This window comes from Dermochelys coriacea, chromosome 3, assembly GCF_009764565.3.
Source record: "Dermochelys coriacea isolate rDerCor1 chromosome 3, rDerCor1.pri.v4, whole genome shotgun sequence".
In the NCBI taxonomy this organism is placed as follows: domain Eukaryota; kingdom Metazoa; phylum Chordata; order Testudines; family Dermochelyidae; genus Dermochelys; species Dermochelys coriacea.
In genome coordinates, this window is record NC_050070.1 from 83,394,338 (window position 1) to 83,421,294 (window position 26,957).

Below are 26,957 nucleotides of genomic sequence, written 5' to 3' on the forward strand. Positions count from 1 at the left end.
CTGCTGCTTGGAACCGGATGTCCCAGACTGAGCTGATGTATAATAAGGTATCCGACTCCTATTCTGTTATGACAGCTTGCCAACAGCCATTTTGGAAGAAGGCAATCATTGCCCCCTTGAGGTTGCATCTGCTATTGTTGCAGAGACATGGACCGCTTTTGGAGAGGACATGACAGGTAGGAAGAGGTCATGGACCGAGTCATGCCCAAGGATATGGCAGCAACCTTTGTGGTAATCTTTTCCAGTATCATCAGTCCTGCCACTGAAGAAGCCATGCCTTTGAAAGGAAGGTCTAATATTTTCCTGGGATTCAGGAGGCTTGCAGATCTTAACCCAAGGTACCTTCTTAAATTGTTCTGCCCAGGCACCTAGTCTGCATTCTTCCCTTTCTGAAGGGGTAGAGTGAGAAGCTTTGTTACCTCTGGCTGCCTCCTTTGCTGGGGAACCATCATGGCATTAGCTCCAGGGTGCTGGAGTGGAAACCGATGCCTCTCACTTGGCACACGGCACATCCCGTGAGCTCCCTTGGGTGCTAGTAGAAAGGAAAAAAGGAGAGAGCAAAATATCCTTGATCAGATTTAGGACACCTGAAATGATAGGGATGGCCTGCTTCTCTTTAGTTTGTAGTCGGAAAATATCAAATTCGGGATCAAGTTACTCCAATGCCAACACATCCACTTGATACTGGAAGGTACTAGACATTCTCTCCAAAGGCAATTGAATTGCCTCTGATTATCAGGTGGAGAAAATTATGAGGTGTCAATCTGATCCTCCAGTGAGATACTATTCGTACATTCTTTGACAGGAGCTTCGTACCATCCCTCAGAGTGGGGGGTCTCATCCCACTCATATGATAGAAGCAATTCCTCTTGTGGATCCAGTGGTGCCGAATTTGGCAGCAACTGAAAAATGAACACCAGTGGAGGCAGGGGTGTCAAGCAAAGAAGGGTACTAGAAAGGGCTTTGATGCCAGTGTTAATGACAGTGCTGAGTTCAGCACGAGGTTAGGCTTGGCAACTTCCAGCAGGGAGTCCTGATTGTATGGCCACAAGAGGAGCTGGAGAAGGCCCTGAACAAGAGCCCTCCAGACTTCTGTATTTAGGCAAAGAAAGGTGATGAGGCTCTATCAAACAAGGTAGTGGGCCTTCCAGGTTCAATTTCAAAGGGATCCCATCTTCCTCAGGACATTCTGGATGGAAACCAGTCAGTAACTGTTGAGTCAAACTGCATACAGAGGCATAGCCTCGATGGAAGACCTGTCCTCAGGCATGGAGATACTGATGGCATTACCAGCGTCTGCACAGGTGAATTATCCAGATTTATAAGTGACAAAACATCTGGCTTCAAAGAAGCATTGAAGGCAGGTGATGTTAGTGCAGGTCAAGAATCTCTAGGGCCCCCACGTTGTCAGATGTAGATAGGAGGAAGAATGATGCTGATGCTGCTTATGGCTGACTAGTGAGGCCAAATGTTTCCTTTTCTCCATTCTCTCACCCTGAGGGACTGCAGAAGAGACCTGCAAAAGTGAAACCAGAGCACAGATACCAGATAGAGCCCAAAATATTGGTGTCCAGTGAGTAGTCTGGGCATCATCCATGAGAGGTTTTTAATGCCACTTTTGGCTTAGCTGACTCAATACGGAGAGTGGCACTGATCCCTGGATGATAAATTGCATCCTTGGATGTACCTTAGAGGACCTTGACATGGAGGCTGGTATAGTCCCTACCAAGAGACTTTCCAGAGTAATAGGTTATAGGCTTTAAGAAGCCAAGTACGTCTTAGCTTCGGATGTCTCTCCCTTCTCATGTAAAGGGTGGCACATTGCACAATGACACAGAGAGATGCTCAGCCATGCATAAGAGCTCAAATATGAGCAGAATTATTGAAGAGTAGGAAGTGCAGTTCTTGATGCACTTACAGGGCTCAGGATACACCAAACAGGCAGCTACACACACCATGCTATTCTATTCTACACTAACACAAACTATTTACAAATATTAAAAGAACTAGACTACAACAATCTCTCCCATGGACATAAAGGCACATTCCATTTAGTTCTCTGTTACATAGAAGGCACTGGGGCAGTAGAAGGTGCACCTCCTTAAACAGAGTGGAGTGTTAACATCAACCTCATGCAAGATCACTCATGCACCCCCAACAGCTATAGCTTTTCAAGGCAGTTCTGCAGCTCAATGACAGGTTCCTCTAACCTGAAAAAAACTAAGTTGTGTGTGTTTGAAACTCATGTATATAAGTGATTTAAAAAAAAAAAAAAAAGAGCCACATTAGGGTGCAAAGGTTCAGCTATATAAATACATCTGGAGACCCATCCATTTGAAACTCACATTGCACATAATTCAGCACAAAAACTAAGTTAATGGTTGAGAAATTAAATGCACAAGTCAAGATTTTTAAGGTTATGGTTCCCACAGAACAATAAAACTCAGTCACACTGCACAATTTATATTAAGACAAATACAAATTATGTATGTGAAAGGGGTAAGACAGTCATTCTGGAAAATAAAACTATCTTGACATGTGTTTAAATTCTCAGCCATAAAGTTCCATTAATTTAGTATCACACAGACACAGTCTAAGGAAGTTAATCCTAGCTGTCCAAACAATACCAGATAAACTGAGTAAAAACAAAACAGACTCGTTTTAAAAAGCAGTCACTCAAAATCCACAGTTTTGGCAACACACTGAATACAGATAAAGCAGGACATTTTATAAACCCCCTCTGCCAGACTACTCACTGGACACCAATTTTTTGGGCACCATCTAGTATCTATGCTCTGGCTCCACCATGAACATATGGTTATGTACTCTAGCTGTGCTTAATTTACAGATTTCAAATGTGATTTAAAACAAGGTATTACTGAATCTGTAACAGGCTACCTGGCTAGCCACTGTCACTTAGAAAGTTTACCATTGGAACAAGGGACAACTTTCCTCAAAATACCCTATTAAACATCTAGAATTTTGACATAACTCAGCATTTAAGTAAAGCATTTAACACGGAAACTTGTCTTCCTATTCTATCCTATAACAGGCTCTTAAAGTGAGCTCAATCACCTTAGCATCTTAGTGCATTTAAGTAGTGCATTAAACAACGTGACTAACATCTGTCATGTGTTTGTTCTCTTGTCCTTTCCCCAGAGGTAGAGGTGCATGTAATGAAGTGTTCGTTTCAATTTTTTTTTAAATGCACATACTGTATGTTTATATTACAGAAGTCAAGATCAAAGGAACATGCTTTGCACTTAGGGCAGAGGGTGATGAGATTTGTGATGGTCTTTAGTTCCTGTAGGAGCTCATTCCATAGTTTTGGGCCAGCTCCGGTAAAAGCTCTGTCTCCTGTTCTACAACAAAACCTGCTCTAAGGATCACTTCTAATACACAATTATTCTTAAGTGGTCATTTTACCATATATAAAACATTTAGGACACTTCTTTTTAACCTTTATTTAAAGGCCACTTTGTTAGGCTTAATTTTCTTCTCTCTCATGAAGACAATCCAAGGACCATCCTTGGGCGGTCTTCATGAGAGAGAGAAAATTAAGCCTATCTTAAGATTCAGTGTTTGAATAATGTTAGAATACACACTTCAATTTTGGAAATATTTCCTTTATTAAAACAGAATGTAGACTACATCCTCTGGTGGTGGTCTACCAAGGCTTCATTACACATCATATCAAAAGCCAAAAAGGCGTTAGCTGAGGAATGACTAGAAGCGATGCAGCGGTGAAAAAAGGATTTAGCGAGAGTCAGTTAAAAACTACTTGGGTAATTTGAGAAGGCCATTAAATCAGAGATATAAGCCAGCATGAAGTTCAATGGTCTGGAGAACAAGCCAGGCAAGAAGACACTAGAGGTAAAGAAAGTGGTGAGGGAGTGTTCCAAAGGAAATGAGTCAGAGGTCAAAATGAGATGTCTCCATTAGTGGATGAAAGCAAAAGAATTGAAACAATGTCTGTCTTTCTCCCTCTTTAGTTGTATTTACCTTTATTGCCAGATGAAAATGAACAGAAACAGTACACTGATGCTTCAAAACCAAAACTTGGATATCAAATAATTACCCTTTTATGGCAATTCTGAAATTTAGTTTAAAGCAAGACAACTTATTTTGTTCAACACAATCTTTAACTTTACATCATAGAAAGTAGATCTCCATATCAACTATGTGAAGTCGAAGCTTAATCAAAATTAGGATGTTGGAGCATATTGACAGATACTGCTAGAAACAATTCAGTTGGATAGTAAATGAGTCAGCTGTCAAACTGAAAAGCAGCTGACCTTTATTATGTATTTAATTGAATTAGTATTCATAGAGGATATCAAAGTCAGTCTCTACTGATATCCCAAGGTTATATTTTGATTTCCCTTCCACCTACCCACCCCAAGCGCCTATTCTGTGAAGTAGGCGGGAACTTACGCTGCATAAGCCTTGGCAATCCTCATGAACATAACTTCATCTCCTCCTTTATCTGGATGGTATTTTAGTGACAGTGCACGGTACTGTTTTCTAATTTCCATTACAGTTGCTCCCTTAAAAGAAAAGTTTCATGTTAGTACTGTATTACCAAACACATTACACCAAAGACGCCTATTCTACCATGTTTGTACTCTAAAACACGTCTCTCTTTGATTGGCTCAGAAAAATACTGCAATCAGCATAAGAATAGGGAGTTCTATTCAAACGACTTTCATGATCATACTGAAACATACAATCAAAGCATTTCCATTTTATAAAAACCAAATATCATTAAACCTGCAGAATTCAAATCCTGTGTTGCAATTTAACACAGAAAATTTTTGGAAGACAGAGTTGAAAGGAGCTGTCTGAATGATCTTGTTCATCCACCAAAACAAAACCAAAGAAAGCAGATTTTCTTCAATTGATATAAATTTAGCATTCATCTGAACAATCTTGTGATCAGGACACACTTATCTGCTCTTACCTCAAGATTTCCTGTCTCTGGAGAAGAAGTTCAACAGATCATACAATTGGTACCTCAGCTTGTTTGCAGCTTGGATGTAGAGCCAGACCTGTCAGTCACTGGAAATAGTGGAATGTCCCACCCCCCCACCCCAAAATTCCCTCTAGTTTAGCTAGCTTTCATTGCCCGGAACTCATATATGTTGTGTTAACTATATTTTGAGGACAACGTACAGTGTCTCCTGCCACAAAGCATGATAAATTCCAGTAATGATGACAACCCCAAATTCCTGGATAATTATTTTCATCTCTGTTCTGGATGATCCATTTCTTTCCAGGGCATGTCAGATCTGTGAACCATATTACTCAAAATAAAATAAGTTTTCAGGTAAGGACAAATATATTTTCCAATTCTACTTCAAGCTAAGGTCCACAGACCCATTCCATTACAAGGGAATCATCATACCAGTCTACTTACAGGATGGGAAGCAGAATCATTCTTAAGTGTTGGACATCCAAAATGCATAACATCCTGTATTGTGTGTGCGCGCACACACACACACACAAAGAGAACATTAGGGTTGCAAAGTCAAAACTTGGGGAAAATGAGCAGAAGAGTGATCACTAGAGCACAAGATCCTGGAAGTAGAACCGAAGATTCCTAAGTCTTAGGATTCCTCTGTCAGCAAATATCGGTCAAATCCACTCGCAAAGTGCCCCATCCCCCTCTAATGCTGGTGACTGATGATCACTTACTACTGCTATCGCGTCAGTTCTAGTAGCAGAGACCTGTGTGGTGGGGCTAAAAGTTCCAACTCTACTGATAACACATGAGGGTGTCAACATCATGACATGATGAAGTCAGTTTTTTCCCATTTGCTTTTTCAAAAATTTAAGAAATTGCATATAAACTACATTAAAACAACATTACGGTTGTAAAGTCAAGTACTCAAAAGTTAGGAAGTGCCAGAATTAAGGTTACCTGTGCAATCAGCAGCACACAACATTGACTTTCAATAAGTGAGATATTTCTGGGTGCAGGTGCCACTCTGCCAATCTTCCCCCTTAATGGGTAGTGCACATATCTATATGTAAGGTACTTTTATGGCACCTCCTTTATCACAGTATCTGGAGCACCTCAATTTTTAATTTATATATCCTCAACATCCCTGTGAGGTACAGAGTGCAATTATCCCCATTTTACTGATGGCAAATTGAGGCACAGACAGGCTAAGTGACTTGCTCAAAGTCACTTAGAAAGTCTGTGGCAGAGAAAGGAATTGAACTCATGTCTCCAAGTCCTAAGCAAGTGCCCTAACCAATGGATAATCTCTCCTCTCTCACAAAGAAATAGGAAACCTTGCTCCACCCAGAACCAGAAATTTTCTTTCTGGACTAGGGCTAATCATGTTCTTTCCACTTATTTAAATACTTTCCCAGACATACTGATTGTCATGACTAGTGCATGTCTGTTATTCATGGAGGAAATAGTGCTCCACAACCTCAGTGAACCATTGTATTCTAGCCGGTAGATGCTATGCTATCTATTTCTGGTATTCATTTCCTGAACAGAAACAGGAAGATCCCTTTAAAAAACAAAATCGGATTCTCTTTATTTACCAGTTGAGGGAGCAGAGAATATACAACTGGAGGTAGTTCTCTGCCAATGGATGAGATACAGTAAGATGTAAAGGGAATTCCCAGAATTACTGTACAAGTATCACATGAATTCTGGATCATTGAAGCATGCCAATGTGGGATATCAGAATTCCCAATAAGGTACAACAACGAGAATTGTATTTTTGTTTCTGTGACACTGCTTGTTTCCATTATAGCCATCTTCAACTTCTATTAACATTCTTCTGAGATAAGATCATCTTGTACCTGATTGTATTCTTCCTCAGCACAGGTCTAAGATCAACTTTCCTGACACCATGTCTGTCTTGAATCCAACACACTCCAGGAACCATATTATTTTGTGTATTTCCTTCAACTTTGCCACTGTACAGAACCTTGATGAGAAGAACATTTTCCAGGAAGAGAAGTGAATTTCCTTCTTACCTAAAACCAATATTGTTTCCCACCATGATCTTGAAAGAGACCCTAGGAACACAAGTCAGGTCAAATGTTAATGACCAAAGTTGAGAAAAGAAAAATGCTGCCATCCATCTGAAAAATGTAAGAACTGTTTGTGGGCTTGTAAAAAGGAAGATTTCCTTCTTACCTGTGAATTTTCTTTTTAATACTTACGGCCAACAGTCTGTACTGTGGAGCTTTCCCCTTCTCCCTAGAGGCAGAGCAAAGAGTGATAGCCAGCCTAGGGCCAGGACTGCCCATCTGTTGAACACCCCAGTACTATAGCTTCCCAAAACTAAAAAATACTAACTGAATATAATAACAGATTTAGCAAAACAGACAAACATTCCTCTAGGCAAACATGTATTTTCCATTTTCATCTGGGAAAACAGAGGAGATAGTCCAGCAGCCATTGTAGTCAACCTTGCTTTAGGGTCCACGCTTTTTTATTTTGTATGTCAAGATCATACATTAAGAATCCACCTGATGACACTATCGCTTTTAAGCATGTTGAAAGACCAACATTTCATCCCACCCTCAACCTACCTCTTGCATAATCAGTAAGATTATGCAAGAAGTGTGGTGAGGGGTGGGATGAAATGTGGCATAAAAAAATCAAAGCAGAAGAGTTCTAATATATGAAATGCATGTATTTGCAATATAAATCAATAATACATATGTGAATAATAAGGGTATAAGAGGAGGCTTGGTGGTATAGCAGAGACTAATTTTCATTCGATACAGTAACCCCTTTTTAATGTGAAAAATATTCAAATTAGAAATGTATTCAACAAATTATAATAATTTTAGCATAATTATTAGTGTTTTCTCATTCAAACTACAACCAAGTGTCCCAATACGTGTAATACATGTCACTTCTTGTCATTGCTGTTTTCATCTGCAAATTGCTAATGCTAATTTTGTCAGGTGATTGCAACACACATACCACACCTCCTTGGCATCCACAGATTATGGTACATGCTGGTTTGTTGCTGCTGCAGCCACATCTCAGATTTACAAAGTGAATTACCCGCACAAAAGCACTTTATTAACTTCAGAGTATCTGGGAGCAAGCACAACATCGTCTGGTACAGTTTTTGAAAACAGACTTGGAACTGTCATCACATATCCATCCATATTGCAGTGGATCAAGCAGTGGTGCGTCTGGGATCAAAGCACTTTTCCCACATGTGCCTAAAGATGTGCTCATTTTACATTTCCTATAAATGTTTCAATTGGTGGTGATAAAGAACTGAGTTTTGGTCTTCATGTGGTACCTTTGCCAATTTTTGCTGCATTGATGTCACCACAGAAAGAGGCAGTATCCAACTCACAGAATCTTCAACACAGTGCCTTTACTGGGACCAAAACAGGAAACTATTGAATCACAGCCTGAAAGTACATGAGCAGCTAACAGTCCTGGTACAATGTTCTGGTGTTCCTCTGAAGTAGCACAAATGTCTGTTACAGCTCTCTCTTTAACTGGTCCATATTCACTAAAGATGTGAGGTCCTGTTCAAGGTAATGGTGCAAGAGTAAGAAAAATACATCAGTATGATCTGATAATACTAATATTTCCACCAGTTTCTATTTTGCAATCACCACAATTTGTTGTGCAAAGATGTTAGCTTCCTCATGTGAGGTGACTGTATCTCCCCTGTTGATTACCACACCTCGTTGGTTTATTTCAACTGGAGTGTTGTCTCTTTACCTTTGATTAAAGCGCAAGCTAATAATGTGTGTGTCACTAGTGAAACTTCTGCTCTTAAATGAGTTTTGTAAAATTATGTCAATCAACTGTTTCTGAATTTCAGTAACCATCAAGACAACTTTCTATGGATGTAGTTGTGTACTTCTAGTGAAGTGATGCGCTCTGCTTGCTTCTGTAGCTCTGCTAGATCTTGTGCCACTCTTTGCACTGAAGTTTTTGTACCTGTCAAAGACAAGGTATATATTACCTGTTGCAAGCTTGTGTTCAATGCAGACTCTGAAATCGATCACAGAGTCCTTGATGATACTACTTGCTAACACCTGTACTACCCAAAGAACTGCAGAACCACCAATGACCATGCAGGTGTCTTCTTGTGAATATGTTTTACTGACCCCTCTGTCTGCAGCTGCTTCTTTAGGTAGACTTATTCTTGATGTCAACCCCTTATGAACTTGCCTGTAGGTCTATCATTCTTTAATAGATTAGGTTAGTTGGACCAATACCTTTGTTGGACCAACCTGTACATGCTTTGTCACTACTCGTGTTTCTACTATCCTTAGTATTGTGTCAGAGAAACGTATGGGAGAACTACATTCAAATTCTTGCATTTCGCAAATTCCAAGTGTGTGCATTTACACTGACTGATGGTGGTGCCACGGACAATGTTTAGTCTTGCCTCTGGGTGTTTAGTGGGTGCACAAGTCTAGCTTCTTACTGATGGCTTCTCTGTTCATTGCAGAAATCCTTGACTTCAATTCTTCTTTGGGGATCTCTTGTACTTGGGCCTTCTGTACTGTATTTCTGTGACACTCTGGTTTCAGCATGATCCTAGTGATGCAACTATGCCTTTTGTCTATATTCAGGGGGAGGAGTGAGCATACCAACATGCTATACTGCTAATACAGACTTAATTAGCTAGGAGGTACATTTGTTATGTTCCTTATACAAAATATTAGTGTGAAATTAATAGAAATTCAATGAAAGTGGGTTCACTGTCACGTCTTGTGAATCAGAAGGGGTTGGTGTGACGAAGTGGGAATATTCTTAATGTTTTCTCTGAATACTGTGGAGGTGCCTCTGTTTCCCCAATGCATTTCTTGAGTATCTAGGTGGTAGGATAAGGGCATGTGATTGTTGCAGAGCCCTAGAGGAGCAGGGGTCTGCAAAGAGAATGGCCGACACCCAGTCTCCTGGCAACTGATGGCCTAAGTCCCTCCTCTACAAAGGTGCCAACGAAGGTATTGGAGAACAAAGAGATCAGGTGGTCTCTGGCCCAGGAAAGAGACAAAGGCCAGAGGAGGGGCTGGAGAGTTTCAGTTTGGAGCTGGCTTGGGAAAGAGGGAGGCCCCGGGTCTGGGCCTCCCTGGCCTCAAGATGGACCTGACTGAGGTGTCCTTTTTCCTGTACCTACAAGCTCTGTTTTGGACTGTGTTCCTGTCATCTAATAAACCTTCTGTTTTACTCTCTGGCTGAGAGTCACATCTGACTGCGAAGTTGGAGTGCAGGGCCCTCTGGCTTCCCCAAGAGCCCCGCCGGTGCGGACTTGCTGTGGGAAGCACACAGTGTAAAGAGGGGATGCTGAATGCGCCGAGGTCAGCCCTAGGAAGGCCAAAGCCATGTAAGCTTCTTGCCCTGGAGACAGCATGCTCACGGAAAGGAGGCTCCCCCAGAGTCCTGACTGGCTTCATATGGACTAGTTCCAGAGAATTGCCTGGTGACTCCGTGACAGTTGGTAATAAGTGCCAATATTTCAAAATACTCAGTGACAAGGTATCAGGTAGTTTCTTTGAATTTAGGATCTTGAAAATTCAGAATGCACACAACAAACAAAAAAACCCACAACACACAACCCTCCACACACAATGAGCACTAAAACAAGGTACTGCTAAAAATTTGGCTATCAGACAGAGAGAACCAATGGCTTCAATTCTGAAACTAGTTAATCTCTGGAAATGTACCAGACCATCAGACAAATAAGACATTAGAAAGAAGGCTCACAAGAAAGAAGGAAATTTTCTTCTCACCAGCCCCTCCTTCCTATATCTTGCAACCTGTACTGTGAGATGAGCAAAGCATTACTCAACTTTATGGTACGAACTATATACATGGAAGACTGACCCCAGATTACTGCTTGGCAGCACATTCTGAAGTACCTTCCCTCCACCCCTCAAAAGCTATATTCAAAGAAGAAAGGACATTAACCATGATGACTATGTAGCTGCCTTTCAAATTTCTTCATATGAAGCACACGACTCTTCTGCCCAAGAGGTAGTTGAACCCTCAGAATGGGCAGTAACATTACCTGGTGGATTCACTCCAGTTTTTTTGTTTTTTTCTCCTTTTGACTGACGAGTGATAAGATGAAGAAAGCTGTGGGTTTCTGATTAAATCTATCTCAAGTGCACAGAAACACAAGTTGTCCTAACATCCAGCGTATGCCATTCAATCTCCTTTGAAAGCATAGGACTAGGAGGCAAAGCAGAGGCTGAAACAAGCTGACACCAGTGGTGATGTCAAGTCTCACCAGCTCTGACATCAGATTCACCGGCTGTAATCTCAAAGGGATTAGTCCACCATTTGAGGGACAAAGTGATTTACCTAAGAAGGGTGACTCTCCAATCCTGATTGGTTGCAATTTCCTGCTACTATGGTAAGAGGAAATTTTGGAGCATTCTCATAAAATCTGGCCCATTGGAAGGCATCCACACGTGAAATTAGCATACTGAGGAATTGCATCAGGACTTGTTGTGATATCTGATGACACATAGTGAAGTAAGGAGAGGATCTTCTGTCGTGTCTCCTCTGAAGTGAACACCTTTGTGTCCAGGATCACTTCTGAATGCAGAAGTTGCTGAGATGGTTGGAGGTGACTCACTGGAGATTATATTCACCAGAAAATGATGGTCTTGTAACAAGGTTAATCTCCTCTAGAGCTCAAAAGGCCATTTGAAAGAACAAGGACCAGAAGATATAATCCAAGTAAGGATGAGTGTCTTTGACCCACACCCATTGTCAGGAATCAGGCCTGCAGTTGATCCAGTCTACCAGCAACCTAGGAGTACAGCTAACCTGTAGCATGCTGCCCGATTGATGAGAAGCGTCAGCAGATCAGTTCTTAAGCCCAGCAGCAGCTACTCAAAGCATTGGCCCACAACTACATTAGTTCCCGTGCCTATTTATTGCCAGCCTTGCTCCTCCTTATTCCAGCATCAGCCCCTGCACTTCTCCCATCTTGCCTCACACTCCAGGTAACCCGGCTCTGAACTTCAGTTCCAATTCCTGACTTCTGTCTTCAGCTCTGATCCTCAACTCTGGCCTCCGACCCTGGAATCCTATTTCTAGCTACCAACTCCTGATCCACGCACTGGGCAAGACAGGCCACATCCCCATCTCTAACATCCACCAAGAACAGCTAAGACCACCAGGATCTTTGTGAAGACTTGTGGGGTAATCACTTGCCCGAATGAGAGATCCCTCTATTGAAATGCTTCTCACTGTAACAGAAATTTAGAAATTTTCAGCAGCTCTCCCTAAATGGCATATGTAGGCAGACCTCCCTGAGGTCTAATGCAATCAAGGAATCCCAGGGTAAGAGTCATGATGATAAACTTTAGTGTTTCCATCCATTTGTTGAGGGACTTGAGCTCTAATATGGCTCGTGTCCCCCATCCTTCTTTGGGAACATACAGAATATCGAGTACACTCCACCAAAATCTGTCTCATTGGTACCAGCTCTACAGCTCCACTGCAGAGAAGGTTTTTGATCAGATTCTTTGATCTGGAGGAGGATTATGAACTTGTCTCTGGGGGACTTGATTGCATAATATTGTGATGGCATAACCCTGTAGAACCATCTAGTACTCACTTATCTAACTAACCCTCGATGGCATAACCCTATAAAACTGTCTAGTACTCACTTATCTCCCATGTGTGTTCAAATTTCTGAAGCCTCTCCCTCAAATAAGACATCTTCTTGGACATGGGGCCCTTAAACCAGAAATCAACGAGCAGCCTTGAGGATCTTCTCAAATAGTCCTATTTTAAATTTCTCTATCTACCTCTTCCAGATCCGTGGATTTCTTATGGGTTAGTAACCGTGAAAGGAAGATGGTAACAAGAGGCAGGAGGTGATGAAACAAAAGATTTTCCTCTCACTAGCGTCTGCTGTTGCTTAGTCCACGTCCTCATGAAACAACTTGCCTCCATGTACTTGACTGAGCTCACTAGGTGTTTTATTTGTGTTTCTGCTTTCCAGACACAAAGCCAAGTGTGTCTTCATGACACCACATTAGCAGCTCTCTCCATGGTCTCTAATTTAAGGGAGATGCAGAAAACTGCTGGCAAGATCTTATTTAAGCTCATTTTTAGTTTTTTTATCTTTAGTCAGGCCTAGTTGGGTCATACAATCTATCCAGACTAGAATCACCCTGACAAAACAAGAGTCTGCTGCAGATGCTCAAAGGCCTCTAAGTTCTTTCTTAGAAATGACTGGATTTTTTCAGTCTGTTGGTTCATGGTAAACTCTCCCTCTCATTCCTTCAGAATGTCTTTGACCAAAGTGGCAGCTGCTGCATCTACCTTTGACCAAATATTTATAAGAGGACCTCGATGTGTCTTTTGGGGTGCTTGTCTTTGTCAGGAAACGCCCACCCAAGCCTTGATTACTTCTTCAAATACCAGGTCCAGTGGAACACAATTCTCTCTCTGCTTTAGCTGGAAAATATTTCTAAGAGGCTTTCTTGGATTACTCTGGAATTGGTGGCTCCTCAAAAGTCTCAGGCAGCATTTCCTGTGTGGTGAGCACCTTCTGACACACGTGATTAAATACCTGCAGAAGGAAAGCCTCTCTTGCAAGTCATCCTCTAATTCTGCTCAGTCTGAGTCAGATAATTCTCCTTCCTCCAAGGAGATCAAGATGGATGAGGAGAAGAAAGAATTTCTCATCTCCCTCTCATTCTCCAATCTCTTCACTTTTTTGATCTTATGAACCTTAAACTTTTCTCTCTCTTTTTTTTTTTTTTTAAATATACTGAGGATGAGCTAGAGGAGGAAGAGTCCCTCTTCTTTGATTTTCCCTTTTACGTAAGTGCCACAGTCCCTGCAAGAGCACCTTCCTCATTGCTTGTAATGGGTGACTCAAGGACAGAGTCTGAACTGAGGAGCATTTTGAACCTGCAGACTTTCTTTTCTTGCCTCTTCTGGCGAATGTAGCCACAGGTTTCCACCCTGAGGTTCCCTTCAGGCCACAATAAAATTTTTGGGTTGCGGGCAGGATGGCTAAGGCAATGTCACATTTTACCCCTTTTCCAAAGAGTCCTGCCATCTCCCGGGTAGAGGCAGGGAGGTTCAGGAGGGGGGCAGATAGAAAAAAAAAAAAATTCTTCCTCCTTCCAAAGCTGTTTCCTTTGTCAAAAGATGCTTCACTGGCATGTAACCTGCCTGTCCACCCCAGACTGAAGTGCAATCACTTCATTATTTCAGAGGGCAATACTGAGGTTGAGGGGGGTGGTAATCCCCATGGAGCTATTAATGGGGAAGAAGATGAATGGTCACTTGCCCACCCCCTCCCAACAGTCTGCACTGTGGACAGGAGGAGTTAAACAGATCATCTGCTTAATCACAGGCAGTTGCAGCTTTTCCCCACAGAAGGCTCTAGGTTAGGAGACTTGCCTGTGCTGCCTACTGCATACTAACTCCATAGGCCAATTTCCTGGCTTGGCATAGATCTGGCCCTCACATTGGCTGAGTGGCTTAGGCCCCATGGCTGGAGGGCTACATAAGGACTTGGCCCAACCCTGCACCTTCAGGTTGCCCTTTAGTGTGGCTGTAGGATCTTCTTTGCAGCTGGACAATCTGGTCCCAATACTCCTGAACAGGAAAAAGATAGACTTGAGGACATTTGTGACCCTCTCTTTCCCTACCTGCCACAGCCTATGAAAGATGGGGAAAACAGATCTGCTCTGGCAGTAATACACTCTGCAGGACAGGGTCTGAGGCAAACTTGGTTCAGAAAACCCCAACAAATAGAGCATTTAAAAAAAAAAGTTTTAGGAGTGTCCAATTAGAAAAAATCTGAACGTGACTATGTCCTATCCTGATAAGCACTGCTATAAAGAGAAGACCACTAGGGCTCCAGTCTTCCCAGAAATAGAGGAAAAGAACTCAGGGGTGCTCCACAGAGGGGTGGTCTTGGCCACAGGCTAACTGTCAATCTTTGTTCTGACTCCAACCAGCAGGGAGAGGAGTGAATGCCTCACAATACAGATTGACTGCCAGAGACAGAAGTTGAAAATGGGAATGCTTTGAAGTTGAATCTCCTTTAGGAACCTATTTAGATGTTTCAGGCAGGACTCTGCTTTGTTTGTCCCTGATTTTCTCAGGCTAGAAATAGGATGGGGAACAGGTTGTAATACTTTGATCTGAAGTAGGTGATGGATGATTTCATTCATGTCATGGCATTTCCAGGATTGATGAAGTTGGGAATGACAAAGCTGTTCCTGTAATTCTAGCACAGCTTCACTGCATACTCCATCTGGACAACATATAGTGATCTCATTTGGACAAAGATATAGGTAACTCTTTTGCTCCCAAACTGAAAAAGCCTGGCACCAATTGGGGATCTAACACCGGACAGCACTGGTTGGGAGACCTGCATCTGAGGCCACGGAGAGCAGTTACTCACCCTGCACTTGTTTTAGCTTCCACATGTAAAGGGGTAAAACAGGAAAAAACACTTCACAGATTCCTTAAATTTGCCAAATGACCTGTATTCTTTTCTATAGTGTCTGGCAGGACCGAGAGTTGACTTTTCTGATGACTTTGAATACCCTGTTTTCCGCAAGTTTCCCACTGTATCACTAAGATAGCTGGGTACTGATTTTCCAGAGCATCTGATCCCATGGATCAAACCATATACCTGCATGAAACAGATTCAAAACCCAATGTCTTTTTCACCCCATAGGGAGAAGCCCTTAGGCTGTGGGATTTTTATGTTGAGGGGAACCAAACGTGCAACACTGTCTCTCCATATTTGCATTGCTTGTGAAATCCTGTGGAGACTCTTCGGTATCAGATCACCGTTCATATTTATTTTTGTTGTTCTGATGCCACTTGAGAAAGTGTGCGCCCAAAGGAGAGCTCTGACGTGAAAGCCTGCCTGCATCTGGCTGCTTGTGAAGGCCACTCTTTCTAGTGAAAATCTCCCCCCACTTAGAAACAATGAGTTCCTGACCGCCAGGGAAAACAGCAACATTCTTCCTTCAATAGCAATACCAGGCAGACTGCAGGGATTCCATCTCACTGCCACCGGCAGTAAGAAGGAATTGAGGGATGGCTGGATCTGCGCCACTCTTTATGCCCTCAGGTGGGGAGGTGAGGATGCATAAGGACATCTAAAATGTGGGTGAGACCCTCCCCAATGGACACAGTGGTCAAAAACATCTGAATGCTGCATGCATGGGGCATACGCACACCACAAGTGGAATCCATGTGGACAATTACTCAAAGATGAAGTGGAAAGAACTTCAGCAGGTGGCACATTTCCCTGCTGCCAGTGATTGACATGTTTGGTTCTGCCCCCAAAACAACAAACAGGCTAAAGTACCCATTGTAACAGTTCTGTGGAGCTTAGAACAAAGAAGGAAGTGCCTCAACAGCAGTTTTACATAAATGGCACAATTTACCTTAAGAAGAAAAACTAGAACAAAGCAAGTAGATGTGAACCCATATGAAGAAGGAATTGTTTATACAGCTTATCCCGCCAACATCACCTAAACTGCTCCACAAGTCTAAGGTGCATAAAGGGCTTTTGTGCAATGTTGCACCTCAGACTAACTTCTCTTGGTAGGTCGACTATGTTGTCAATATGTATGACTGCCCGCAGCCCATAAGGATATTCTCTCCGGCACAATCCACATTAAGTCTAGTTTTTGCTCTGAAATTTTTTCAGACAATGCTTAGCTACGATCACATGAGTCATTCAAAACAGATGAAAACTGAAATCTTCATCTCAATATACTGTATAAGTGCATCAGAGACTTGAAGGACTTTGGTATTATAGTTACAAATTAAAAAAATACACACTAGCAATGTTCAGAAGGTAAAAGTTAACTGCATTTTGAGGCATGCTTTCAACCCTCACGGAGGCACTCACTAGTATTTCCTCCGGCTTAGTTTTACATATAAAGCAAGTCCTAAGTATGACATATTAAAGTAATGTGCATTACCCAACAAGGGCACTACTACTTACTGGGTCCAAATGTAAGACTTCATAAGGGTTGTATTCTTGATATTCTCTGTCTGTTTTGGAAACTTTGTATGCAAGAAACAGAAACAGCGCCCATCCAGCAAGAAGAATTGCTTTCCTGTTTGGAAAGAATATGAAGGATAAAATAAAATACACACAATCCTCCTTACTTCTAACATAACACTGTACAGGTAATTTGTGAGGATAATTTATATAAAAAAAACTTAAGGGCCCCACATTAAATAATGAGATACAAAAAACCAATTTTAGAACAAATACCCTTGGTGATAAAATGGTTTTGTCTGTTGAATGACTGGGCTTTTTTATTGATGTTTACATAGACAAGCAAAATAGTGAGTTTCTACACTTCCACACCCTCTATCTCCACAAATCAAAAAATCTGACAACAGAATTCTGCTCCATTATTGATAAGATCCAGGACAAATTGTTGATTACTGTTGGGGTCTACTAGGTTAACTGAACAGGAATTTAAGAAGCTGTAACATGAGTGGCTTCTCTCTGAATTTCAAGCCCTATTAGATATTAATAATTAACAAATTTTCATTATGCAATTGTAGCAGATTCTAATAGTCCCTTTCTTTAAAGAGTTATGAAACCTATTACTTTATTATAGAACTAATTCCAGATGCTTTAATTAAAACATCAAATTTATGTAAAAAAATACAAAATACAGTGGTAATTTAAATGAGAAGTTAGCCAAATGAAATATACTTACTTTATTGTAGGAATTATGTTTTGTTGTGGTTTTAATAACCGCAAACGATACCACAGACATCTTCCATATACTTTTCTTATATTTTTTAATCGAATTTGCTCTGCAAAAAAAATTTAAATGGCTAGTTAAAATTTAATTAGAATTTACGCCAAATGCAAAGTGACAAGTGAGCTATGTTATCTTGGGGTTTGCAGTGCAATTCCAGTTTGAGACTTGAAAGAGCTTCATAATCAAAAAAAAACAGTGAGCGAATTATGGATTTCTTTCCTAGGCATTTAAATGGTACCAAATTTGTAAGTAACGGTTTAACTTGGATTGCTCTACACTACAGGAACCAATTATCTTTTTTCTGTGCATCTTGAAACAAGAATCACTGCTGAAACAAAGTCAGGAGATGTAGCTTGTCTATTCCATGCCCTACTAGTCTCACATGTGCAGTTTTAAAGCTAGTTAACTCAGGCAAATGGTCTCCCCCTTTGATAACAGCTGCAGTATGCAGGGGCAGAAAAAGAAGATAGCATATGAAATGGGTCTTGGAATACAACTGGGGAGTGTGAATTGGGGACATTTTTTGAACAAGGCACTGGAAGAACTAAAAACCTTCAAATACTGTTACCTTCTTCCTCTTTGTAACATCCACTTTGTGAGTCTTATTTTTAGTTAGACTGTAGCTCTTTGGGGGGCAGAGACCGTATCTAGATGTAGAACCCTGCATGGACACAAAATTTGTATTTGCACCTGATCTGCAGAAATCTGCTTTATAACCACAGACCATGTTTGCGGATTTGCAGGACTCTACATGTTTGAACAGCATCTCATACGAGGTCCCAGTTCTGACAGGACGTTTTGCAAATATAATAAATAGCAAAGAACTAGGAGGCTAGCCACTGAGAGCTTTCTTCCCCAAACATTTCAGAGTGGGTAGGGTAAACCAATGGTACAAATATTTCCCCAAGAGTGGGAGCAATCTGTCTATATTTAAAGAGCTTTAATTATATTTTGGTATTACCTGGGATAAAGCTAGTGGTGTGAGAGGTTTCAGGAAAAGAAGTACACTGTAATGGAAAGTGAAGACAGTTTATGGAACCCCATAATGGCTTTGATGGGAAGAGAATGTCACCCATTGTGAGAAGCATAACTTATATGGCTGTATAGACCTTCTATAGGATTAATTTTATATTATAAATGGGCTTCTTGATTAGTTTTAAAGTAACTTTTCTCTATCATGATGTAGATTTCATAAGAAACTAAAATTGCTTTATCTGCAAGAATATGAGCATTTGTCTACATTTACATTAACAGAGAAGAAAGTGGAGATGAAGAAATTTGTCATGTTTTAATTAATTTTATTTTTGCTAATAAATTAATATATAGAGTGACTGGTTTTGTTAAGCTAAAGTTTTTTCTATTAGTTATTTTTATAGGGGTTAATTTTGAATTTTCCCTAAACTATTGACACAGCATCATCTTAAGACCTTTCATCCAAATAAGATCATGTCAGCCTCCTCAAAAGAGGTTTTACATGTTTGGATTTCTGATTTTTGCAGGGTCACAGGCCAAGAGTCACTGTGATATGGAAAACGTTTGTTTTTAATTTCTGGCTTAAAGGGACTTTTCCAACATGGATACTTGTTAATAATGGCCTCACATCTGACTGGCCCAAAGGCTTTGGATGGAACAAGCAAAATTCATCAATCGTATGAATCAAAAGGTAACACTGAGAATCCTCGCCTTTTGATCAATAAGAAAACTGAAGACTGAAGCTCCAGAATTTCCAAGAGTGATCACCTTGGGGAGAGGAAGTCTCAACATCCACAAGCCATTCCAGCCTCTGACCAGTCTCTCCCTGCACCAGAGGCAGCCCACTCATGGGAAACATTTTGCCAGCAGAACATCACTGTATTTTATTGCCATTCCAACTCCTACTCTACAAGCATCCAGCAGGCTGCACGCAAACACTGAAAAGTTCATGAACTCCTTGTGAAAACAAGTGTCTTATTTTTCCAGTTTCCATATTTTACTCTGGGTTGTTTTGTTTTTTTTATTAACCGGGAGTCCCAGCCTTTTAATTTTTAGGGTGTGAAAGTAAGTGTAGCTGTGTGCATGCATGTGGTATGAGCATCCATACGACAAACCCAGGGAAGGCATCTGAAAGGAGTTCCTCAGGTTTAAACCCCCCTAAATATTGTCTCAAAGACACTCATTACAGTGTGTTCTGTGTTTAAAGGTCCCGAGAGACTTGAGATCATCATCTCCTCTAATTTCTGGTAAATAGGAAGTTCAACATTTGTCTATCAAGAGTTCTGTTAAAGTTCATATTGTAATATCTCCTTTGAGGGGTATGAATGGGAGGAAAGTGTCAGACTTTAATTCCTATGTGGTGGCTAAGAAGGAAGTTTTAATACTGGTTTCAGTACTAAGACGTTTAATCGGCTTCAAATTATAGATTTGATTGACTATGGTAAAATTCTTTAGTTAGGATTTATACCCAAATGGACAGCCATGTTCTTATAAACCATTGTACATTATAAGGAGAATTATTTTTGGTATTAATTTAATGATGCAACTCCAATCCATTACTGAGATTAACTTGTGCGATATGATCTGAATTTGATTTGATAGTTTTATTTTTAGTTTATCATCTTAACTTTGATATGTTTTCTAGATTTTGTTTTAATAAAAGTTTTGGCACCCACTGTGGAGGCAACATACTCCACCACTCACTACCTCTTATTTCGCCCGGTTCAGTAGAGGTATCCTCCGCTCCACAGCATAACGAAAAATCCCTACACTGTCTCACTCATGATATACTGCAGTCCTCAGTATTTCCATACTATTTTTCAGCATGTAATAGCTTCAGCTTTGTAAATTCTGCACAGTGCAAGAAAGAAGGCTGGTATACATGGGCATACAGAGCTGGGCAAGCGGGAGCCCTTCCTGAGGGAGAAAAGTGGTGCAGGAGATTGACAGCTGTCAGAGCTATGCTTCAGGTTGCTAAGCAAGGACCACGTGATCATCTGTCCCATCATTTCATGGCTACTCAAAGCCTGTAAGGAACATTTCACACTCTCCTGTGTAGTAGTTTACATGAGAATACTTCTCCTTGATACTACACTAGTTTTATGAGGGCAATAGAACTCAATTATCTACACAGAGTTTCATGAGTACCTGGCCAAAAAAACCCACACACTGTTAGTATGCAAAGAATGGCTCTCCCTATCCCTATGCACTTTGGCATTGTGAAAGCATCAGCACAGAGGTGCCAAGTATTCACTTTTGTGCACGAAGGTTTTCTGATAATAGTGTCCTAAGCCTGATCACATCAAGACACCCTGCAACATTTCCACGGAAGGATTTTTTGAGGGGTTCATGTCATCTGATTCAAATACTGCACTGCCTATGAGCCCATTTCTAGAAGGCAAGGCTTTTCTCCTCTCTTGGCAGTTATAAAGTCAACCAGATCCCTGCAAGTCACTTTTCTCTGCAACGCTTGCACTGTAGCTTTGCTTCCTGGAGTTCTGAAGGAAATATCCTACTGCAACAACGCCCAGATGGCTCTGACAAGACAAAAGAAGGTCTCCACAGATCAGAAGGGCTGCAGAGGGAGACATCTTTTTTTTGCCATGACCTGGTCTCGAGAAGGCTCCTCCAACGGCCATATAAACAGACTATGATGCAGAGGTACAGAAGGCTATGTAGATGCCTAAGTCTACCTCATGGAAGTCGGTGGTAAAAGATACTGCAACTCAACACAACTCAGATTACAGCTCTATCTACTACAGCAAACAGATTTAATCAATTATGCCAGTCCATCCTTGACTAGCAGTGCAATACAGCAGACCCCTCCTTAACCCACTTGAAGGAGACTTCACACCCTCCCTGTGTGAACAGACACAAAGGCCCTTAAGAGCCAACACATTCCTATGAAGGAGCTGACTCTATAGAACACCTCATTACTACCTGTTGTACCAAAAGTACTTTCCAACCCTTTTGAAGTTTAAGGCAAACAAAGCCTTTGTGACATGGTAACACAGCTAAAGGCCAATCCTAGATATGGGCCAGACACTGTCCCTAACTGCTCAAGGCATCCCTCTCCCCCACTTTTATGAGTATCTGCAGGGTGTAGAGAGAAGAAAGCCAATGGTGAAGTGACCCATCACTGGCATCAGAAACTGTTCCCTATTCACGTCATGGTATACCAAGTCCTTAATCTCTTTATCTTCTAAGGAACCCCTTGACTAACAGACTCACTTTCTGAAGTAAACTTTACATGAACCAGACATTACCTTGCAGCATATTGGAAGCTAAAAATACACACATGGATTTACTAGTTACGAAATAGTTTAGCATCTTCTGGCAAAGCTGTACCAATCATGCCAAACTGAAAAAATAAATACCTTATTTCATTGTTTACTTTATATTTATGCCCAGCAGTCACTCCCAGATGCCTACCAACAGCAGACTTGAATGCACAGTCAATGAGTATGGCTGGGATTTATGCTGTATCCCTCGGCTACTCTGGGACTTTGTGAGATATGCTTCTATAGACTCTTTTCCATCCCAATACTGCCCAAAGGGATAGCAGACTGAAATAAATCCTGAATGGCTGAGGTCAGTTTGGGCACGATTAGAGGCTTAATTTGAGCCCATGGTGCGCGCACGCACCTTAAAACAAGGTGATTTTGTAGACAACTTGGTTTTAGGGTTGGGGGGCAGAGAGAGGAGGTTGGTTGTTTTAATGGGGTGTCTCTCTCAGGAAACCCTTACCCAAATAATGCCAAATTTTGACCACTAGTCTTATCTCCACAGTCCCATGAGGCACAGCAAATTTCAAGATAATTCAGGAAAGTAAGTGGTGTTTAGAGCCCTTAGGACAGCCATATTTTAAAACAGGAAGCAATGCTCAAACTACAGCAGAGCAGCAGCATGGCTATGGAAGTGGCCATTGAACATGCTACTGTATCAGAAGCATCTAATGCAGCCTGTAGCGACATCTGGGAGACTAACTGTCCTTCAGATACAATGAATTTAAGCTCTTCACTATGTTCTTGTGGGAGAAATCTCTAAAAATCGCGACAAAAATGGGAAAAGGTTTAGAAAACCTGATCTGTGAGGAAAGATTTAAAAAACTGGGCATGTTTAGTCTTAAGAAAAGACCACCGAAGGAGGGAGCTATGCTAAGGGCTGTAATAAAGCAGATGGTGATCAACTGTTCTCCCTGTCCACTGAAGGTAGGACAAGTAGTAATGACGTTAATCTTTAGCAAGGGAGATTTAAGTTAGATATTTTCCAAATATCTAACTAGAAGGGTAGTTAAAGCCCTGGAACATGCTTCAAAGGGAGGTTGTGTAATCCCCAGCAATGGAGGATTTAAGAACAGGTTGGACAACACCAGTCAAGGATGGTGTAAGTGTATTTGTTCCTGCCTCAGCATAGGAGGGCTAGACTATCTGACCTCTTGAGGTCCCTTTCCAGCCCTACATGTCCAGGATTCTATGATAAATAGGGATGGATAGCAGAGCAGGTGAAAGAGGTTGAGGGCTCATAAGAAAGCTATGGCACCCCCAGCTCTGCCACTTCCCCCAAGTGTCCTGCAGCTCCAGCTCTGCCAGCACCCCACACAACCCCCTGCAGCCTCCAGCTCTGCCAGCGCACCACAACCTGCAAGATCTGCCAGTGCACTGCAACTATCCTAAACTCCCAGCTCTGCCAACCTTCCTGCACACAGCTGTTCTCCTGTACCATAGTTTTCCTTTGCTCCAGCCACTGGATGCATGTCGGATTATAAAAGGGGGAAGTAACAGCAACAGAAACATCTGCACACCAGGGAGTGAAGATTTCAGGGAGATGCAGTCTCTGCTTGTGGTGGGAAGGCCCACTTACAGCCTGGAGTGGGGAACGCACGCACTGAATGGGTTGAAGCATGATGTGCTGGAGCAGGGTGAGTGGGGCCCAGCTGATGGGGGTGGCTAGCTCAGTACACAAATTGCAGGACATGATATGTACAACTGCCTAAATAACCAACTCCTAACAACATATCTTCTCCTGCTAAAAAAAAAAAAAAAAAAACTAGTAAATTCAATGGCAAAAAATGTTATCAGAGTTGCCGCTTGGTGGTACATCACCACCTTGCAGAATATCAAGTTGAGCAAAACTTAAGCTTCTAAAAACCAGGACACGCACAGTTAAGGTTGCCCATGCAACTTTAACTCTATTGTCTTTCAGCAACGTGTCATATGCCCTATTAACACACATACCTTTATTCTGCCAACTCCACAGTTGCTTAAACGTGCAAGTGCTTCACCTCGTTTTACAACCTCTACAAGATTTCACTTAACACTACTAAATAGCAAAAAAGGAATAAACACAGTTGCCCACACCATGTCCCCTCTCTTCCATGGAACTGGAAGTAGCCAATGGCAATTATTTGGATACGCTCCAGGTACAAGTCAGTGTATTGGCTGTTAAGTTCTCCTACACTAATAGGTGGAGACAGTAGTTGGGCCTGCTTGGTAAAGGTGTGTTAGTGATATGAGGCCATGTGTGGGTTTTATTGTGATATGTGACAGAGCTGCGATTATGATTGAGGATAGCTATAATTTCACACATCCTCCCTTTGTTCACATGCATCGGGTGTAATTGCATGTGTACCTTCAGGATGCAGAATGCATCACTTCAGTGAAGAACTGTGTACATTATGTAAGCAACAGAGTGTGACAGATATGGCAATTTCCTGTAATATCCTTCAAACCCTTAAACTTAATTCAGTAAGTATCTTTAGAGTTTATTGTATTAATTAAAAGGTTACATATTTCTGTGGGCCGGGACTGCATGTAACCTCCCTAAGAGGGAGATGGGATGTGAATCCTGGGAAGCATATGAACTTCAAAGGACTGTACTGAACAACATGCCAGGAGAGAATATATATTCGGGACAAACAGTATCAAGTATTTACCTCAGGAATCTCTAGAGAATGCAAATTCCCACCTCCAGTTATGCAAAACTCCTCCTTTTGAAGCTATGCCCTGAGGAAAGAACCATTGTTTATCGATTACTTGTTCCCAGACCCTGAAGATCAAAGGCCCAAACTGTATAGAAGAAAAACTAACCTATGCATGGGTATGCTTGTTCTGAGCTAAAGCTGTTATGAACTTGTAACCACAGAAAAAGCCCTTTGCGGGGTTTTGAAGGCCTGACTCCTACCAGAGCCCTCCTGGAGCTGAGGAGAGGAAAGGCCCATACTTTCTGGTAAGTTTATTAGCATGAGTGTAGGTTGTTTTCACCTTAAGAATGTGTACTTGTTTAGGCCTGGTCTGTTCTAAAACATTAAATCAGCTTAACTACATTCAGGGGTATGAAAAATCCACATGCCCGAGTGACATAGTTAAGCCAACCTCACCCTCCAGCATAAACAGAGCCAGGTAGATGGAACATTATTCCATCAACCTAGCTACCCCCTCTCAGGGCGGTGGATTACCTACAACAAAAGGAAAACCCTTCCCTTCCACATTGGTAGTGTCTACACAAGGGGTTCTCAAACTTCATTGCACCACGACCTCCTTCTAACAACAAAAATTACTATATGACCCGAGGGGGGGGGGTCAAAGTTGAAGTCTGCCCCAGCCCCACTGCCCCAGGCAGGAAGGCCAAAGGAAGATGGGGGGCCTATGACCTAAGCCCTGACACCCAGGGCTGAAGCTGTCAAGCTCAGGCTTCAGCCCTGAGCCCCAACAAATCTAACGCCAGCCCAGTTTGAGAACCACTGGTCTCCACTGAAGGGCTGCAGCAGCACAGCTGTACCATTTTAAGGATAGACATCCGCTTAGAAAAGGCTGTGTGATAACTTATAAAACTGTGAGCAATTACTGTTTATCATAGGTGCCAACGCTGTGGGTGCTCCAGGAAAAAAGTTAGTGGTGCTTAGCACCCACCAGCTCCCTACCCCCCCATCCAGTGTCTCCCATTCACTAGTGGCCTTGGGGGATCAGCTCCTCCCCCTCCCTCCCAGCACATCTCTCCCACCACAATCACCTATTTCACAGAGTGCAGGAGGTGTTGGAAGGGAAGGGGGAGGAAATGTGCGGGAGATGCAGGGTGGGGGCTTGGATGAAGGGGTGGGGCGGGGACTTGAGCACCCCTGGGGCCCGGAGGAAGCCAGTGCCTGTGCTGTTTATAGCCTCTGAAAAAAAAGCAAAGCACAGAGACTGGCCTGTTTAGACAGCTTGATTTACGGAAACACCACAAATGTAGTCAGGGAACTATGCATCCTGGAAAAACCCTGGTCGGGGTGGGGATAGACACAGGCTCTGTCCAGGAGAGGTGACATATAGGAGTCAAAAGCCTAAAAGTGGGTGCCCTTGGTGGACCAGGGAGGGAAAAATACATGTGCAGTTTCCCTGAACTGTGACACAAGTGTATTGTCAGTAGCAAGAGGGGATATGAGAGCAGTCCAAGCATTTATTATCTGCAATGCACTCCACGTAAAGTGTGTGCGTTTGAAATCAGGTGTAGCTGTACAGAACTGTGGAGGCAGAAGTTAGCTCTGCTTGGTAGAGGTGTGTGAGATCTGTGGATTAATTTAAGGTGTGAATACTGTGATTGTGACATGAGGAGATCTAGGTATTCTCCCCAATTTTCCTATGGGGAAACAAAGTAAGTGACCTGTGTGACAGTTTGGGGAATATGTCTGTGTCCAGTCACGAATTCCATTTGGTTTTATGCTATTTGTATTTATAACAATGATAGTGAATTAAATCATAATCTGGTAGTAGTAAGCTGACACGTAGCAAGGTAATATGCTGGAAAGACAAGCCAAGGCCACCAAGGAACATTGAATCAACAATGAATAGTTCTACTCTGTTGGTGTTCTGTGTTTGAAAAGTGCCTGGCACAACAGGGTCCTGGTCCCTGTCTAGGGCCCCTCAGCACTACAATAATACATAAATACAAACAAACACCACTGACATCTGATAGAACCATTAACTCTTAATAATCCTCTATGTCCAGAAACCCACACATTCCTTCCTTTAAAAAGTCTGAGTTCCTTGCTTTAAAATTGTCACATGGTCCCCAAAGGACCAAACTATAAACCAGAATGCCTGCAGGGATGGTAGAGCATGTGTTAGCTACTGGGGAGGCTTAGGAGTATCAACACTGGTCTCAGGGCCCTGTGTTCATGATGGGTTCTGCAGCCAAATGACGGATGCCAAACAGGGAGTCTGCACCCTGATAGTTTGCCTGGGTGGCCAGGA

At 42.0% G+C, this 26,957-nt stretch overlaps 1 protein-coding gene across 2 annotated transcripts in view; it reads right to left on the reverse strand.

The window, feature by feature from the left end:
* SEC63 (SEC63 homolog, protein translocation regulator) overlaps positions 1–26,957 on the reverse strand; it is a 105,860-nt gene that overhangs the window by 67,920 nt on the left and 10,983 nt on the right. For both annotated transcript variants that reach the window (XM_038395244.2, XM_043510771.1), the window contains exons 2-4: positions 17,707–17,806; positions 16,974–17,088; positions 4,435–4,547 (exon numbers count right to left, since the gene is read on the reverse strand). In XM_038395244.2, the coding sequence (XP_038251172.1) occupies positions 4,435–4,547; positions 16,974–17,088; positions 17,707–17,806 (328 nt within the window). The remainder of the gene's footprint in view (positions 1–4,434; positions 4,548–16,973; positions 17,089–17,706; positions 17,807–26,957) is intronic.